General features: G+C 46.2%; 1 protein-coding gene across 1 annotated transcript in view; it reads left to right on the top strand.

The window, feature by feature from the left end:
- LOC126519167 (multidrug resistance-associated protein 1-like) overlaps positions 1-16,113 on the top strand; it is a 255,175-nt gene that overhangs the window by 215,982 nt on the left and 23,080 nt on the right. The window contains exons 22-25 of the mRNA XM_050168782.3: positions 7,653-7,818; positions 8,532-8,731; positions 9,571-9,697; positions 15,749-15,850. Coding sequence (XP_050024739.1) covers positions 7,653-7,818; positions 8,532-8,731; positions 9,571-9,697; positions 15,749-15,850 — 595 coding nt within the window. The remainder of the gene's footprint in view (positions 1-7,652; positions 7,819-8,531; positions 8,732-9,570; positions 9,698-15,748; positions 15,851-16,113) is intronic.

Raw genomic sequence — 16,113 nt, 5'->3', positions numbered from 1 at the left:
TTTGTTTTTGTTTCTGGACACTGCGCCGAAAAGTGACCCGGCTTCTGGCACGTATAACAAACGCGCGCTTGCCTCGTCTCGAACCGCTTTCTGCGTTCGGCTTCGGCTGCCGCCGTCTCCTTACGTTCGGTCGGACTGCTTTCACTTGCATCCGAACTACGTGTTTCCCCCTTTGCCCTCATGGGTGTGAACTTCGGCCTCTCAAACTTGGAGCCAAATTCACCCTTTTGACCGTCCTTAGCTCCTCGAGCCCGACGCGTCACAAACTCCTCGGCTAGCTCAGCGGCTTTAGCAACCGTACTAACGTCCGGCCTATCCCAGACCCAGTACCGCACGTTCTCAGGTAACCGACTATAGAACTGTTCCTGCCCGAAACACTGCAGAACTTTCTCGTGGTCACCAAACGCTTTCTCTTCTTTGAGCCACTCCTCCATGTTTGACATAAGCCTGTACGCAAACTCTGTATATGACTCACTTTTGCCTTTCTCATTTTCCCGAAACTTCCGTCGGAAAGCCTCCGCTGACAGCCTGTACTTTTTTAGCAGACTCGATTTCACTTTGTCGAAATCCTCTGCCTCCTCTCTATTCAAGCGAGCGACTACGTCGGCCGCCTCGCCGGGTAACAAAGTGAGCAAGCGCTGTGGCCACGTTTCCCGAGAGAACCCCTGCTTCTCGCACGTTCGCTCAAAGTTAACCAGGAACAAACCAATGTCCTCTCCAAGCTTAAACGGCCGCATCAGGTCAGTCATTTTGAACAATACTCGTTCTCCTGCACCGTGTGCCTGACGTCCATTACGAGCGCGTTCCATCTCTACCTCGAGACGCTTCATTTCCAAAGCGTGTTGACGGTCGCGCTCTTCTTTTTCTTTTTGTTCTTTTCGTTCGCGCTCCTGTTTCTGTTCTTTAAGTTCGCGCTCCTGTCTTTTTGCCCGCTCCTCAATGGTCTCAAGGCATTCCGACAGCTCGTCATCCTCAGCTTCTAACTCAAGAATAGCCCTTAGCAGTTCCGGTTTTCTGAGTTTGTCTGAGACATCCAGACCCAACTCTCTTGCAAGCTCCAGCAATTTCGGTTTGCGCAACGACTTCAAATCCATGGCTGCTCTGAATGCTGCTTTCTCTACTGCCTACTATTGTCTTGCCGCAAACTAACCCGGCAGCAACGACAACCACAATTACCAGCTCTGTTTCTGACACTAACAAAAGCCTGGCAAAACTCAGAAGAAGAAAGTCCCGCACTCACCAAACCTCGCAGCCAAGAATTCAGCGCAGTCGTTCCGCTGCAGGCAACCAGTCATCACACAGGGCTCGTTGCACTGCTCCCGGATGGTCGTTGTGCTGCTCAGCATACAGTCAACCGCATCTCTTCGCTGCTGGCCTCCGTTGTCGCGATCTCACCGCTGGCAACCAGCTGTTGGAATCCCACCGCTGCCACCAGCTGTTGTAATCGCACCGCTGGCACGAGTTGTTGCAATCTCAGTGCTGACGCCCGTTGTTGCAAATGGGTCGCAAGCCCCAAGGGTAGCGTTGGCCTGGCGGCCTGGGGCACTGGAAGCATCCGAAGGTCCCGGCAAAGCATGAGTCGACTGGTAACAGAACAACTGGTTTATTCTAACATCGCAAAAGAGCGGGCGGTCAGGTCGACCGAAGTGAGAGACGGGAGAGCACGTAACTCGACAGAAGAAATCGGAGCCTCTCTCTTGGCGTCCGGGGGCAGCTGCTCTTATACTTTCGCAGTTGAGGGCAAGAAGGAAGGCCTCGTGACGAGACCACGTGACGGCGGGTACGGACAGACTGAGAGACACGTTGAGACGAGTGTAGTGACGCATCGCCAAGCTGGCGCCTGTCAGACCTCCTCGCTCCACACTTGGGAAGCTCCTCTCCCCGGCTGCCGCGCTTTGACAAGCGTGGGCACACACACACACACGCACACACGAAGACACGTGGCACTGAAACACGCCTGGACGCGCTTGGCGGGGAGACTGCGGGAGCTCCGAACGGGCCAAAATGTCCGCCGCTTTGAACGAAGCTCCGGCGTCCGTTGCATCCGCGCCGGCTATACCGCGCGTTGTAGGCGAAACGTAACAGTGGGCAACACAGCAACAGAGAACGTCAAGTGGAAAGTCAGAGAGGCTGAAAAAATCTCATGCGTGGCGGCAACGGAAAAGAAACCTGCCATGAGTAACTACTTAAGAGGAAAAAAAACGAAATCAGGACAGAAACAATTGGTGATAACTCAAAGGGAAGCTCATTACTTTTCGAAGCGAGAACGTGATGCCTTAGACACGCACCTATAAAGCGAGATATAAGAAGGAAGAAGCATGTGCTTGCTGGGGTGAAACTAGGGAAACGATGGAGCATGTTTTATTAGTATGTAAAGACGTCTGCCCAGCGGTCGATTTAGGCACCACTGGCCCACCTAGGAAGTTCCTGTAGCAGACGGTGCCCACGCTAAACCGCGGCATTCGTGAGGTGAACAAATATCTGCACACGCACGGAAATAAAACCTGCGGGTGCCTGACTGTGGTGAAAAACGAAAGGGCCCGAACTGCTAAATCTAGTCCTTTAATTTCAAATGAGCGCTAGAAGAAAAACGCTCAAGAGAGCGGAATGAGGGCTTGATCGCCTCGATTCCGCATGTTTACATTTCGTTCGTTTGCGCTCAATCACCGCGCGAGCCTTGGTGATTGCTTGCGCTTAATCCCGTTTGCTCTTCTAATTATTTTGCTTGTAAGTGTGCTGCGTACACATAGCAGTTACTGTGAACAAAGAATTCGTGTAAAAAAGAAGGCTGACAGTCGCTTGGACCGAAAAACTTTCGACATAACGTCGCTGAAACGCGCGACCCTCACGGTAACTAAACATCTTGTGTATGTGTGTGTGGAAACGAGTGCGCCAACAGCCTTCTTGCCTCTGAGTGTATCTGTCGTGTAGCGGTTACACTGTTGTGTTTGCGTTTTGTGGTTCTGTGCTACGAGCCAGTGCAACTGTCGCGACATTCTGAAACGGCGGTATGGATCGTGTCAGCGAATCTCTTCGATCGTGTTCGGGCTGCCAGCGCGATCTGATCTCGCGGCACACCAACGTCGAGCGTAGCGAGTGCGCGTGTGTGAATGGGGTTGACTGTTCTCGTGAACCGTGTGACGCCACCACGTAAACTTGAATCGTGAAGCGCATTGTTGTGGTTATGCCTTTTCGCATCTGTGCACCGCTAAAGCCCCGTAAGAATTAGAGGGCCCTTATATAAAACGCACGCGGATTGGCCTAGCTATTACTGCACTGTGTTTTGCTGGCAATCCGTGTATCGCTTTTGGCGTTTTTCTTATGGTAATTTGCAGTTGTGTGTTTTTCATCAGTAAGATGGCATCGCCGACTACTGATACATCTTCGAGCGTAAGGGAACCTTGGAACGAGCTCGCAGCTGTATGTAATGTACCTTGATATATTGTATTATACTTTATTATTTGAAGGCCAGTAGCACTGGCTATGCATTATTTGTTTTTAAAAGCAGAGTAATGCAGGCACTTAGGAATATATTTATTCAAATATGCAATGCACAAAATACGATTAGGATATTGGAAATGGCTTTCCAAGTTCGCGCGTTAGCTCTGGTGGTCTTTGAATACAGAGCTGGTTTTGTTTCTCGCATCCTCGTCCTCTGTTTTTGACGCCGTGACAATATTTCCGCCTGTACCCATCTTTCCAGGTCTTTCACAAGATAACAAATGTTCAGTGTTACTGCCCAGAGCAAGACGCGCCTTTCTGCATCGGGAATTTCTCGAATGTTATCGCTCATTCTCTCTGCTATCTCCGAGCCTAGTGTAATCAGGCTACATGCGATACGTGAACAGTTGTGTATATTCTAGAACTTGTGCGAGCACCAGTGATTGCGCTGATGGTTCAACGAATCGTGCATAAGAAGCTGACGCGCTTCTCGATGATAACCGATTTTGCTGGCCGCTATCGTTGTACTTGAGTGTCACTTGTTTTGCTGGGCACAAGTTCGCGCAATATTGTGTTCAATTGGTGACTCAATTTCGTCAACTGTGTCGTCCTTCACCGTCACTACAACGTTCCTTACAACCCTGAGAGCCTCCTAACCGAATTGCAAGAACTAACCGCCGGCCAGACCCAGATAACCACTGAAATTCAGGGTCATAAGTTTCAACTCACTTGCACGGACAAAGCAATTACTGACGTAAGCTAGCGAATTAATGGCCTTCAAGGGAAACCAGACGCTTTTGAGAAACCTAGAAATTCGAGAAACCAGACGCTTCTGCCATTCGAAACTAAGTACATGCAATGCGCACCATGACTGAGCAGGCCACTTATCGTACTTCGAGCTGGAAGCACGTATCGACGATGCCAAAAATCGTTCCCGGGGGGGATAACTTCATTTTTAACGACTTCCCGATCCTTCCAGCTCGGAAACCCCTTCTGACTCAGAAAGATTGACCGTGGATCTGTGCCGCGACAGGTTGCAACTGATTATTGATCAAAAAGAAATAGAACACACCCATCGCATCGGCTGTCACACCCCAAATCGCCCTCGCTCTATCATAGCAAAATTTACATTCCCTAAAACAAAACTAAGCATCCTTTTGAATGGTCGAACGCTTGAGGGAACTGACTACAGCACTAGTGAGTTTTCTCGGCCAGTTAGAGATTCTCGAAAACATCTCGTTGCGTTCGCAAAAAGCAAAGACGTTCCGTTTTCTCTCCGCTATAAGACTTTGTTGATCGGTTCAAAGAGGTGCATTTTTGATGCCGCCTCGAGTAGTGCCCGAGAGGTAGTGTAGCAGTTGCATCACCATAAACGGGAAAAGAGCACCGACTTGCTCCAGAAATAGTGCTTATCTTTCTATAATAAACACCAACGTGCGCAGGTTCCTCCCAAAGCGCGAACTGGTGTCGAACGTAGTCTTATCAACCGCTAGTGACATATTATTACTAATTGAAACGTGGCTGACTAGCAACGTTACTGATAGCGAAGTTCTAACAGACCTTCCCGGTTTCTGCCTGTATCGGAATGACCGCGCAGGAGCTCGGGGTGGTGGTGTACTAGTCGCAGTTCGCGAGCAGTTACCATGCTTACGTCAGATCTTTAGATGTTGTGAGTGATAATTCGTGCCGCTCTAAAGAACGTCCTACTTGGTGTCTGCTACAGACCACCGAGTGCCACTGCTGATTTCTGCCACAAACATACCGTCTTAAGCGAACTGGTAACAGCTCCCCAGACACGCAAATTCTGCTCTTTGGCGATTATAACTTCCCGCAAATAGATTGGCGTAACATAGCATTATTATGAGTATCCGGGCACACGGAGACTAAGAATTTTGTCGATTTTTGCCTTAATTTGAACTTTTCCCCGCTGGTAATTTAGCCAACCAGGATTTCACTGCAAACGTCCTCAATCTCGTACTAACCGACCACCCTGACAGCCTTTCATTCATTTGCTATTTACCCGAAATTAGTGATCATAAAGCCATCCATACCACTTTCTCGCTCAGTTTGTCGGTACGGGATGTTTTTAAGAAAGCAATATATCTATACGACAAAGGAAATTGCGAAGCCATAAAAGAAGCTATGAATACATTTTTCCCTGTATTTGAATCCATTTTCCGAAACCATACCGTTAGCGGCAACTGGACGCGCTTCAAAACCAAACTAAGGGAACTTACAAATTCATTCCTAAAGCTGCCTTTCATTCCTCTCAGCAAAATCAATCGTTCACAAAAACTCTAAAACGCCTAGAAAATAAAGCGGCTTTATCGCGTTGCCAAGCAAAGATGACATTTAACCCATGCGCCTGCGTTAAATGTGACGATGCTGAACAGAACTGCGTTGACGCACTGCGCCATGCGAAACACTGCTTTTACCACAATGATCTACCAAACCTACTAATAAATAATTCGAGGCAAGTTTAGTCATAAAGAATAGCGAAATGCGCACTATTAAGATAAGTAACGAACGGAACGAAATTAATTATTCCGATTGCGCTGACGTGTTTAATTCTGCGTTTGCTACTGTGTTCACTAACTAATCTGATGCACCTCGGATTTCGCCATCGCTTAGTATATAATCTTCAATGCCAGCCATCGTTTTCAATGTAGGCCGTATTTGTGCGGTCATCGACAAAATCGTGTTCATCTTCCGGCATGGACGAGATAAATTCAAATTTTGAAAAACACAAAGAATATTTCCGCAGCATATCTGTATTTGATGGTTGCCCAGTATTTTCCGTCAGGTTTCATTCCAGACTACTGGAAGGTTGTTCCAGTCCAGAAATCAGGTAACAGAAACTTGCCGCTAAATTACCGCACCATCTCCCTAACAAGCGTCCCTTCCAAAATCAAGAAACGCGTCATCTACTCTCTCATCATAGATTTTCTTACCTCGAATCACTATTTTCATCCCGCTCAGCATGGATTCCGCGAAGATTTCTCGTGTGAGACACAGTTGGTCACCTTTCTGAACGATATTCGCACTATCCTTGACACTAACATACAAACTGACATTTTTTTGCATTTCTCCAAGACTTTCGATAAAGTCCCTCATCAGCGTCGAATATTGAAACTTACAAAACTTAATTTCGATCCTGATGTTTTGAATTGGTTTATAGAATTTCTTAGTAACCGCTCCCAATCTGTCATTAAAAATAGTCGCCGATCTAGCCCTGTACTAGTAACATCAGGCGTCCCTGAAGGATCCGCTCTGGGCGCTATATAATCTTCAATATATAGTAATGACTTACCTTCACATGTGTCTAACATTCGAATGTTCGCCGATGATTGTGTCATTTATCGCACTATGTGTAGCACCTCAAAACAAACAGCCCTGCATAACGACTTGGCAACATACCGACAGGGTTTGATGAGTGGTTATTGACACTTAATGCAAAAAGGATGTAAGGCCACGTCAGTCACTTGCAGCAGTAATCCCCTGGTATTTCTTTACCAAATCGGAAGCATGGCTCTCGAACTAGTTGAGTCGCACCACTACCTAGGTGTCACTGGGTGGAATGATCTGTCCTGGAATCCACATATTTCTAACATTATCTACTGTGCTAATAAGACACTAGGCTTTTTAAAGCGTAATCTTCGTGAGGCTCCACAAAACGTCAAATTGCTTGCCCTTGTTCGAGCAAAACTGGAATCTGCATCTGCAATCGGGAGCCCAGATCAAGCATGTCTTATCAGCTCACTTGAATCTTACAGAACTGCGCCACTAGGTTCACACGATGTCAGTACTTCTGCTCTTGAAGCAGAATCCGGATTAACGATACCATGTAATCGCCGACGCATTGCTAGTCTTGAGCTCTGTCGCCAGTTCGACACCCTTCATCGTTGCCGCAGCAGCCCGCATCTCTCACCGCAGCAGGTCGCGCGCCTGCGTGCCGCTCGTTTTCCCGCCTCGTCGATTCCTCGAGCAGCTAAACACTGTAACCTGCTGGCATTGTTGACATCGCTTGCATGTCTTTGTTCCAACAGTGTTTGATTGATCACATTTTGATAGCCAATGATGCATACATAAGGTTGAATTTGTGTAAAACCCACCCCTTATGTAATACCCTTTCCGGGGTCTTTAAGGACAATAAACTAAACTGAGAATATCATGCTTGCTGGGCAATCGGAAATGTGCTGCTCTCTTTGCAGGTTTTCCAAGGATATTGACACGGCTGATGTGACGTTGCGGTTCAACCTAAGAATGCTCATGATGCAGTTCTTCAGGACTGTTGTGTCGTTCATCCTCATCTCCATGGAGAATCCGATATTCTTGGCTGCGGTCATTCCACTGCTCATAATCTATTACTTCGTACAGGTAACCAGCAAGTTCATTTTGCACTTAGCAAAACGACATCTGCTAGCTCTCTTGCAGTTGGGTTTTAAAGTTATTTGACAAGCTGTGAGCGTTCGAAGATAAAAAAAAATTACGTTATTTCTGGCTGTGACATGTGGTGCGATTTTTCATCTGAGGAATTTTTTTACTTCCCAAGAGAGGTACCTTTTGACAGTTCAGGGAAGTAATGTGGAATATGGAAGATGAATGCGAAATTGTCTTCATTGTTAGTCTAGAAACATGGTCTATGTTGTACCTAATGGTTCGAAACAAGCCTTCGCCTAAGTATGCATCGAAATAAACTGTGCACAATACAGAAATCGTTCTCGCCCCCTGGGGTTGGACGTACTGTGCTTAGAGCCCGAGATCGTTCTCCTCTGTGCTGGGGCTGAATACCAAGAGGAGCACTGTGTTGAAGCTGTTTCCTAGTAGTCTCGCGCTCGACACATCCCGCTTGCCAATTGATGCCAGAATGAACCAGCAAATGTTTCAGTTTGCGTTAGGTGCACAAAATATCACATTTAAGAATGGACCTCTTTTGCGAATCTTAAAGCGTTTATTTGAATACTTCTGAATTTCGAAGCGGTTTCTCCGCCTAAAAGAGCACAGTGCGTGGAGGTGCGGATTGAAATTCCAGCGCGTGCCTGTTTGTGCTGCTTGAAATGAAGCTAAAACAACGCGCTTCTGTATTCCAGAAATTCTACATAGCCACGTCGCGCCAGCTGAAGCGCTTGGAGTCCATCTCTCGGTCGCCGATCTACGTGCACTTCTCGGAGACTGTCTCCGGCAGCAGTTCGATCCGGGCGTACGGCGCTGGCGAGCGGTTCGTGGCTCGCTCCAACGAGCTGACCGACATCAACCACAGCAGCTTCTTCCCCAGCATAGCAGCCAGCCGGTGGGTACATCAGCGGTCGAGATTTACTTCGGACGATCGTTGTCCAGGAGCCTGCGACTACATGCGTGCCAGCATATCTGCCGCACGTAGTCCCGGACTCCACTCATGCGATAAAAAAAATGAATACATCAGCAGCAGCCTACATTGAAATCACTCAGCTGTACAAGAAAACAAGTTTTTCTGGGAAGCTTGAAAATAGAGGGAAAGGCGGTGGTAACAAAGGTGAAAGCGATAAATAACACGTAACACTAGAAAACACGGAATTTTCACAAACTGGGAGCTAGATCCAGAGCGAGAAGTTGTTTAGGTCGAACTTGTTTGAAACGCAAAATAATAATACAAAAATAGGAATACGAATTTAACATGGTCACATGTGCATCCACGTCACCACAGTAAAAGATGCAGAATCATGCAAGGAAAAAACTTGTTAGCTTCGTATAGCTTCTGATTAGGTAATAGGAATATAGTACGCAGAGTAAAAAAAAGGTTTGCACGTATTCTCATTGGAATTGTTCATTAACTTAATATATGTAGAGGAGAGGACAGAAATAAATTGGCGTCAGGGCCTGTATTCATATTTAAGGAAATGCGCTGCTCCTTATTTGCGAAATTTGTAAGGGGTCTGCTGTGTATTAGCAGATAATGAATGCCGTGGTGATTATGCTTTCAACACGTATTAGCTTCTTAATGCGATTTATGTTCCGAACGTGCTGCATAATAATGACGATTGGATACTGTCACCCTGATGTTCTCTACAGGTAATCGTTATCCTGTTGTAAACAAATTTTCTGACACGTGAAGGTCTTAGGTCTAAGCAGCCATTGTTGTCGTCGTCGCAGGTGGCTCTCGATCCGACTCGAGTTCCTTGGCTACAGCATCGTGTTCATAGCCGCACTGCTGGCCGTTCTCACCAGGGAAACCCTCTCGCCAGGTCTCGCTGGCCTCTCTGTGAGCTACGCGCTCACGGTAAGTGTTTCGATGCCGCTTTACGAATTTTTTTTCTCTCACCATGACTTGCAGCAGCACAATTTGCTGCACTAGTGATTGGAAAGAGTTATTTCCCGCATAAAGTTGAAGAAGTAGCGGGAATGGTCGCCCAGTATGGAAAGCCAATAAGGGAAATAATTTGGTAAGTGCAGACATTTGGGCTTCGTGTAATATTTTGCATTTTTTTTCTCTGTAGTGCAAACACCAGACACATGCACAAGCGCTGCGTGTGTCTGTTCTTCTTCTACGGCTTTGTGCTATTCGCGCTACAGAAAAAAAAAAAAATCCGATCAGCTTTCCGAATCGCATCCATTGTTGCCATGTTTGAAGCGTGGTTATATTAAATGAGACATACTGTGAGCGGTTAGTTAAAAATTGGTCAAGCCATTTTAGGATATCAAGATGCAAATGCAATCGAGAAAGCTTTAGTAATAGGCGTTGACGAGCGATCTTGTCAAACGCTTTCGCGTAATCCAAAAATATGGCGTCTGTTTGTATCTTACGGTCAAGAAGCATGAACATCATGGAGAAATAGTGCAAGCTGGGTCTCGCAATAACGGCCCCGGCGGAACCCGTGCTGTGAAAGATGAGTTGTTAGCGTCTAGAAAGTCCATAATATGAGAGTAGATTACATGCTCCATAATCTTGCAGGGAACACTTGTCAATGAGATGGGGCGGTAACTTAGGGGAGAATTTTTGTTGCCCGATTTGTAGACTGGAGTAACCTTCCCCATCTTCTACTCGTCTGGCATTGTGCCTGTGGAAAGCGACTGCGAAAATAATATAGAAACTCTGCAGAAATGTGTTTCGTGTTTTTTTTTAGTAGTTTAGAGTTAATGTCATCGATGCCAGATTCCCGGCCACGGCGGCCGCATTTCGATGGGGGCGAAATGCGAAAACACCCGTGTGCTTAGATTTAGGTGCACGTTAAAGAACCCCAGGTGGTCAAAATTTCCGGAGTCCTCCACTACGGCGTGCCTCATAATCAGAAAGTGGTTTTGGCACGTAAAACCCCATAATTTAATTTTAATCGATGCCAGGTCATGAAGAGAATTTAATATTTTCTATCACTGATAAAAACCCAGGTACTGTGAATGTGATGGCTGACGTGTTGCATTGTATATTTGTGGTTGGCGGGGTTAGAAGTGTGTCCATTTCATTAGTGAAGTCTGAAGAAAACGCGTTGTTGAACATATTAGCGCAGGTTAAATCTGTCACTGATTCACCCAGCTCGTTAGTAAGATTATTGATACGCGCTTCCTTGGGGTTTATCACCTGCTAGGATTTTCTCGGATTAGTAAGTAAAATGTTTGGCAGGTCATAGTGAAAAAAGATTCGCTTGGCATCGTGAATTTTGATTAAGTGCGCAGCTTTGGCAGCGTAATATTTCTCCCCCACAACTGAGCTTGCCTTAACTTCAGCGTGGCGATAAAGGCCCTTTTTTATTTTCTAGTCGTTTTAAGGATCTCGTAAACCATGCTTTTTGTCGATTGGATCGATTGGTTATCCTGGGAATAACTTGGTTCTTTAGTTCACATCGTTTGTTTTTAAACAGCCAGTTATCATGAATCGAATGGTTATTAAATTCATCTGCAAAGGTAGAAAAGAACGCGTTTAATTCAGTATTTATAGCCTCATAGTTACCTTTGTCACATAAACAAGTTGTCTTATCGTGCATGTCGCGTAGTGGGGGAGCGAAAGTGAAGGCAGCATGAATAAGTTTGCGATCACTAATCTCACGAAGATATGTAAGGGATGATAAGCTTTCAGGATGACTGGTTAGTATGAGATCTAAAATATTGGCAGATGTCCCCGACACACGGGTTGGCTTCAGTACTAGCTGCGTTAAATTGTAATTTAAACACACTTCTTAAAGTCGCTTGCTTCAGTTTGATTTGTTAGTAAAGCAGTGCCATTGTGCCAGTTAATGTCGGGAAAATTTGTCTCCAAAAAGGATAATAATAGCGTTGGGATGCTTTGAAGTAATTTCACTTAATATGTTGTTTAAGAGATTAGAAAAGTCCGGTTGATGGTGAGGGGGTCGATAACAAACACACCCGCCGTGGTTGCTTAGTGGCTATGGTGTTGGGCTGCTAAGCACGCGGTCGCGGGATCAAATCCCAGCCACGGCGGCAGCATTTCGATGTGGTCGAAATGCGAAAGCACCCGTGTACTTAGATTTAGGTGCTCGGTAAAGAACCCCAGGTGGTCCAAATTTCCGGAGTCCCCCACTACGGCGTGCCTCATAATCAGAAAGTGGTTTGGCACGTAAAACCCCATAATTTAACTTAATAACGAACACTTAGCAGTACTGTTTGTGGGGAACATTGACATTTTAACCACACTCTTTCCAAGTGGCTGTCACTGTTAACTTGTGTGCACGGCAATTGTTGATTCATGGCAATCAGAACACCTCCGCCACGTGCGTCTCTCCGATCGCATCGATAAACGTCGAAGTTGGGAAGATCGGCCAGGACTTCTGCACCACTGATTTCTTTTGTAAGCCACGTTTCTGTTAGTATTAGTAAGTTACTGGCGGATGATGACATAAGATTTGATACGTATTCACGCTTTGGCAGAAAGCTGCGTATGTTCGTGAAAATTACTGAAAAAGACAGATTATTACGTGGGATGGGAGGCCAAGTTCTTATATTGGTGGGATAATGCGATTGCTATGCTGTTTCTTTGACGGTCTCTTATGTCTCGTCAGATATGTAGCGTTTGTTACCTATGTGCAATGTTTTGTAACGCAATGAAAAGTGAGCAGATTTTGCTTAAGCAACAAGGTGCCTAATGGGCGTCCTGTACAGCCTTAGTAAAATCTTCGACACTGTTCAGTGCCTTTGAACTTACGGCCATTTCATAGGACAGTCTCTTTTGTCTTAAAGTACGTAAATTTAACAATTATGGGGCGATGGCGCCCAGCGGTGTGCCTCCCGAGATGATGGGCTAGTTCAATTTCTTTTGTATCTATGTTAATGTTAAGATGTTGAGAGCACAGCTGGGTTACGGCTTCTTCAGACTGGGCGAATGTTTCCGAGGGATTAGTATCAGGAACACCATAAAAGATTAGGTTACTTCTACGTGATCGGTTTTCAGTGTCATCCATACGCCGTTCCAAGCAAGTGGCCAGGTCAGTAATTTTAGTAGTTTCTGCTTTTACGGCTTCGATTTCATTTCGCAACGGGATGATGCATTGGCAAAGTTTTTCGACTACTGTTACTCGGGAAGTCAAATCGGACACCATCTTGTTCGTTGCCAGTAGTTGGTTCTTAATGCCTTTCATTTCTGTGACTACTTCTTTCTGGCCGGCTGATAGTTTTTGCAGCTTTTAGTACAAGGTCAGCACTACCTGGGTTAGACTCGATGACTCCTGACAAGAGAAGCAAGGACCAAATGGCACAAACACTCTCAACAGCAATACCAACACAGCACCGGGGGCTCGGCAACTAGGCCAGAAGATAATTGCTAGACTTCTTTGCAAAAAGAGAATACTTGTTACCAACCTGCGTGGCGAAGAGCAACGGGTTACTTGTCTACATTGTGGTACAGCAACCGAGCCCACAGAGCGGTGTCGACAATCGCGGCAGCTTTATACTCGGCGGGAGCCCTAGTGTCAGTGCCGTGAATATTCATTGGAATCAGTCTCCGTTGCGATATCTTGGTGTGCCTCTCTATAACTTCCGTAATAGTGGACCTCATTGGACGTCCACGATTACCACTATCCGTCGAAAGGTGACAACCTGGCAGGGACGTGATCCCTCCATTTTTTGTGAGAGCTAAGGCATGCAATATATTTCTCGCTTCTAAGCCTCTTCATGTTCTGCAGGTCTTGCACTGCTCACGTATCGATGTTCAGGCATATCATAGAATATTTGTATGTTTTTTTGGGCGTTCATCATGGAAAGCCACGAGAACGGAAAACATTTTCATTCCGCTTCAAAAGGGAGGCCTGAGCCTTGTGTATTTGTTTGTGCGACAGTTGGTCATGCGATTATTTTACCTTAAAAAGGTCCGTCATCTATTTCTTCTCGCAGTTAATCGAACACGTCCTGATTCACACCTCCCTTTTCGTTTTGTCACGGCAAAGTTTGCTCAAGAACTGCCGTTATGGGGCTTCCTAAAGGAACATGTCGGCACTATTTCATTTTAAAAGCCAGATTCACTCTAGAATATTTGTTTACCGTTGATCAAACGTCGCTAAATGTACCGCTTGCAGATAGCCTTTTCCCTGAACCTATATACCGAAAGCCGTATCTGTCTCTATTTAGTCAAGATGTACTTTGCCGTGTCCCTAGAATGTGCATTACGCCAGCACCGAAAACAGTTTTTTAGGCTGCACACCTCCACTCTGCCAGTTAAAACGTGGCTTCAGGAACAAGGACTATATGTACCCTGTAATACAAGTTGTAGACTTTGCAATCAACCCGAGACAATAGAACACTGCTTTATACTTCGTCGTGATGCATTTCATTTTCGGGACATTTTACAAAGAACTATCAAAAATGACCCTCTCACATCGTATGTTATCCGGTTCCTTCCTTTCATGAAGTCAGCCAGTAATACACCACATGATTTCTTCGTTATTAGGACTTCATTCATTATGGAGAAGCCGAATGACCGACACACATGCCGGGCCACCTCGCTCGACAAGGTCTATCTTTCGAGAAGAGACTGCTCAAGTGCGTAGTGTGGTTGCTACCTTTCGTCCCATACCTGAATGGATTTTGCGTCTGGACGCTTGTTTGTTTGCCCGAATTTCGAACTTTCATTGGCCTGCGTGCCATGTGTGAATTTGTTTCTCATGTATGTTCAAATGTAATGTAACAATATTGGTTTGACATTACTCATAATTCCATATAATAAAGAAAAAAAAACGACAGTGCATGGTTGAATCGGTTAGCGTGGTGGTGTCGCAACGCGGAGGTGGGTGGTTCGAATCCACAGCGCGATGAGCAATTTTTATTTTCGCGCGGCTTGAGTTTTTTCATACGGACACACCGACGCCAACACGTCTGAGGCAATACAAGCTTCGCTTGAAAACGCATAGATTAAATGTCATAGAAGACATGATTTTCCAAGTACGCACTAGGAACTTTCTTCTGTCACCGCACTGCTATCATCTGGCTCGACAACAATGCGCATGTTCCTGTAATTACTGCACCGCGTTTTCCAGAATAGCAAATACTTCCGGCAGGCCGGCAACACGTGACTCACCTGACCGCAGATTGCAGCATAACTGGCATTGGCGATTACAGCAGCTACGGCGGCATACCCACTGCGGTCGATTGCGCTGCTGAGCAAGAGGTCGCAGGCTCGATCCCTGCCTCACTGTGATTGGGGCGGAATGCTAAACCTACCGCGCACTTTTGTGCATGCTAGCTAACCGCAGGTGGTTAAAATTAAGCCCGAGTATCCCATTACGGCGTGCCTCATAATCAGATAGTGGTTTTTGAACGTAAAAACCCAAACTTTTATTTTAAGCATCTTCGAGGTGGACCTACTTTATTATGACACTGCCTCCGGGATTGACCCACTTTACTAGGCGATAAACATGCCGAGCAGTCGCTGCAAATCCCGCGGAGGAAGGAAGAGTGGGCGTCACCGAAATTAAGTACGTGCTTCGATGCGTGTATTTGTTGCTGTAAAAACATTTAGGCACTTTTTGTTCCATCGCGCGATTCTTTAGAGTAGAGCGCTGGTCAGCGGTACACTTGTATGGGTGTGCACAGAGATAGCTATTTAAGCCACTTGGTTGTCCATGTGGTGTCCTTCGCTTTAACACAGGTTTCCAGTCAGTAGCTGTCCCGGGTGCTTCCAGTCATGCTTCACTGCATTGCCTCCACCGCGGTGGACATAGCAAGAACATTTTCAGTTATTACTGAAATAAATTTCTGCAATAACTAAATATTACAATTGCAGTTACGAAACTAAAATTTCTTGAAATTAACGGCTTTGTTTCTAAAAAACCTCTTACGCAACGTGCGTAGACATTGTGAATGCTCCATGCACCCACTTCCTTCTGTCCAGGTGACCTCGACGCTGAACATGCTCGTTCGTGCCACCTCCGACACCGAGACGAACCTCGTCGCCGTCGAGAGATGCTTCGAGTACACGCGCACGCCGCAGGAGGTGAGCGGGCGTCCTGCTCTTGCGACGGTGGCTGCCCGACGCATTTCGAGGGCACCCGTGGCTCGAAGGCAGCGGGAACTCCGAGCGTAGTTTCAACAATCTGGCACGCGACAATGCGTTGTCAGCCAAATGCTACCGTGATGCAAAGCGTGGTAGCTGAAATGCAACAGGCGAAAAATTGTGAAAATGTGAATTGAGGGAAGGTTGATCGGGAGTGTCTTGCATACCACACTTTGAGCTGACACGGCCTGGTGAGAAATAAA

The sequence above is a fragment of the Dermacentor andersoni genome, chromosome 10 (genome assembly GCF_023375885.2).
Source record: "Dermacentor andersoni chromosome 10, qqDerAnde1_hic_scaffold, whole genome shotgun sequence".
NCBI classification, from domain to species: Eukaryota; Metazoa; Arthropoda; class Arachnida; order Ixodida; family Ixodidae; genus Dermacentor; species Dermacentor andersoni.
This window is presented reverse-complemented; position numbering and strand designations above follow the sequence as displayed.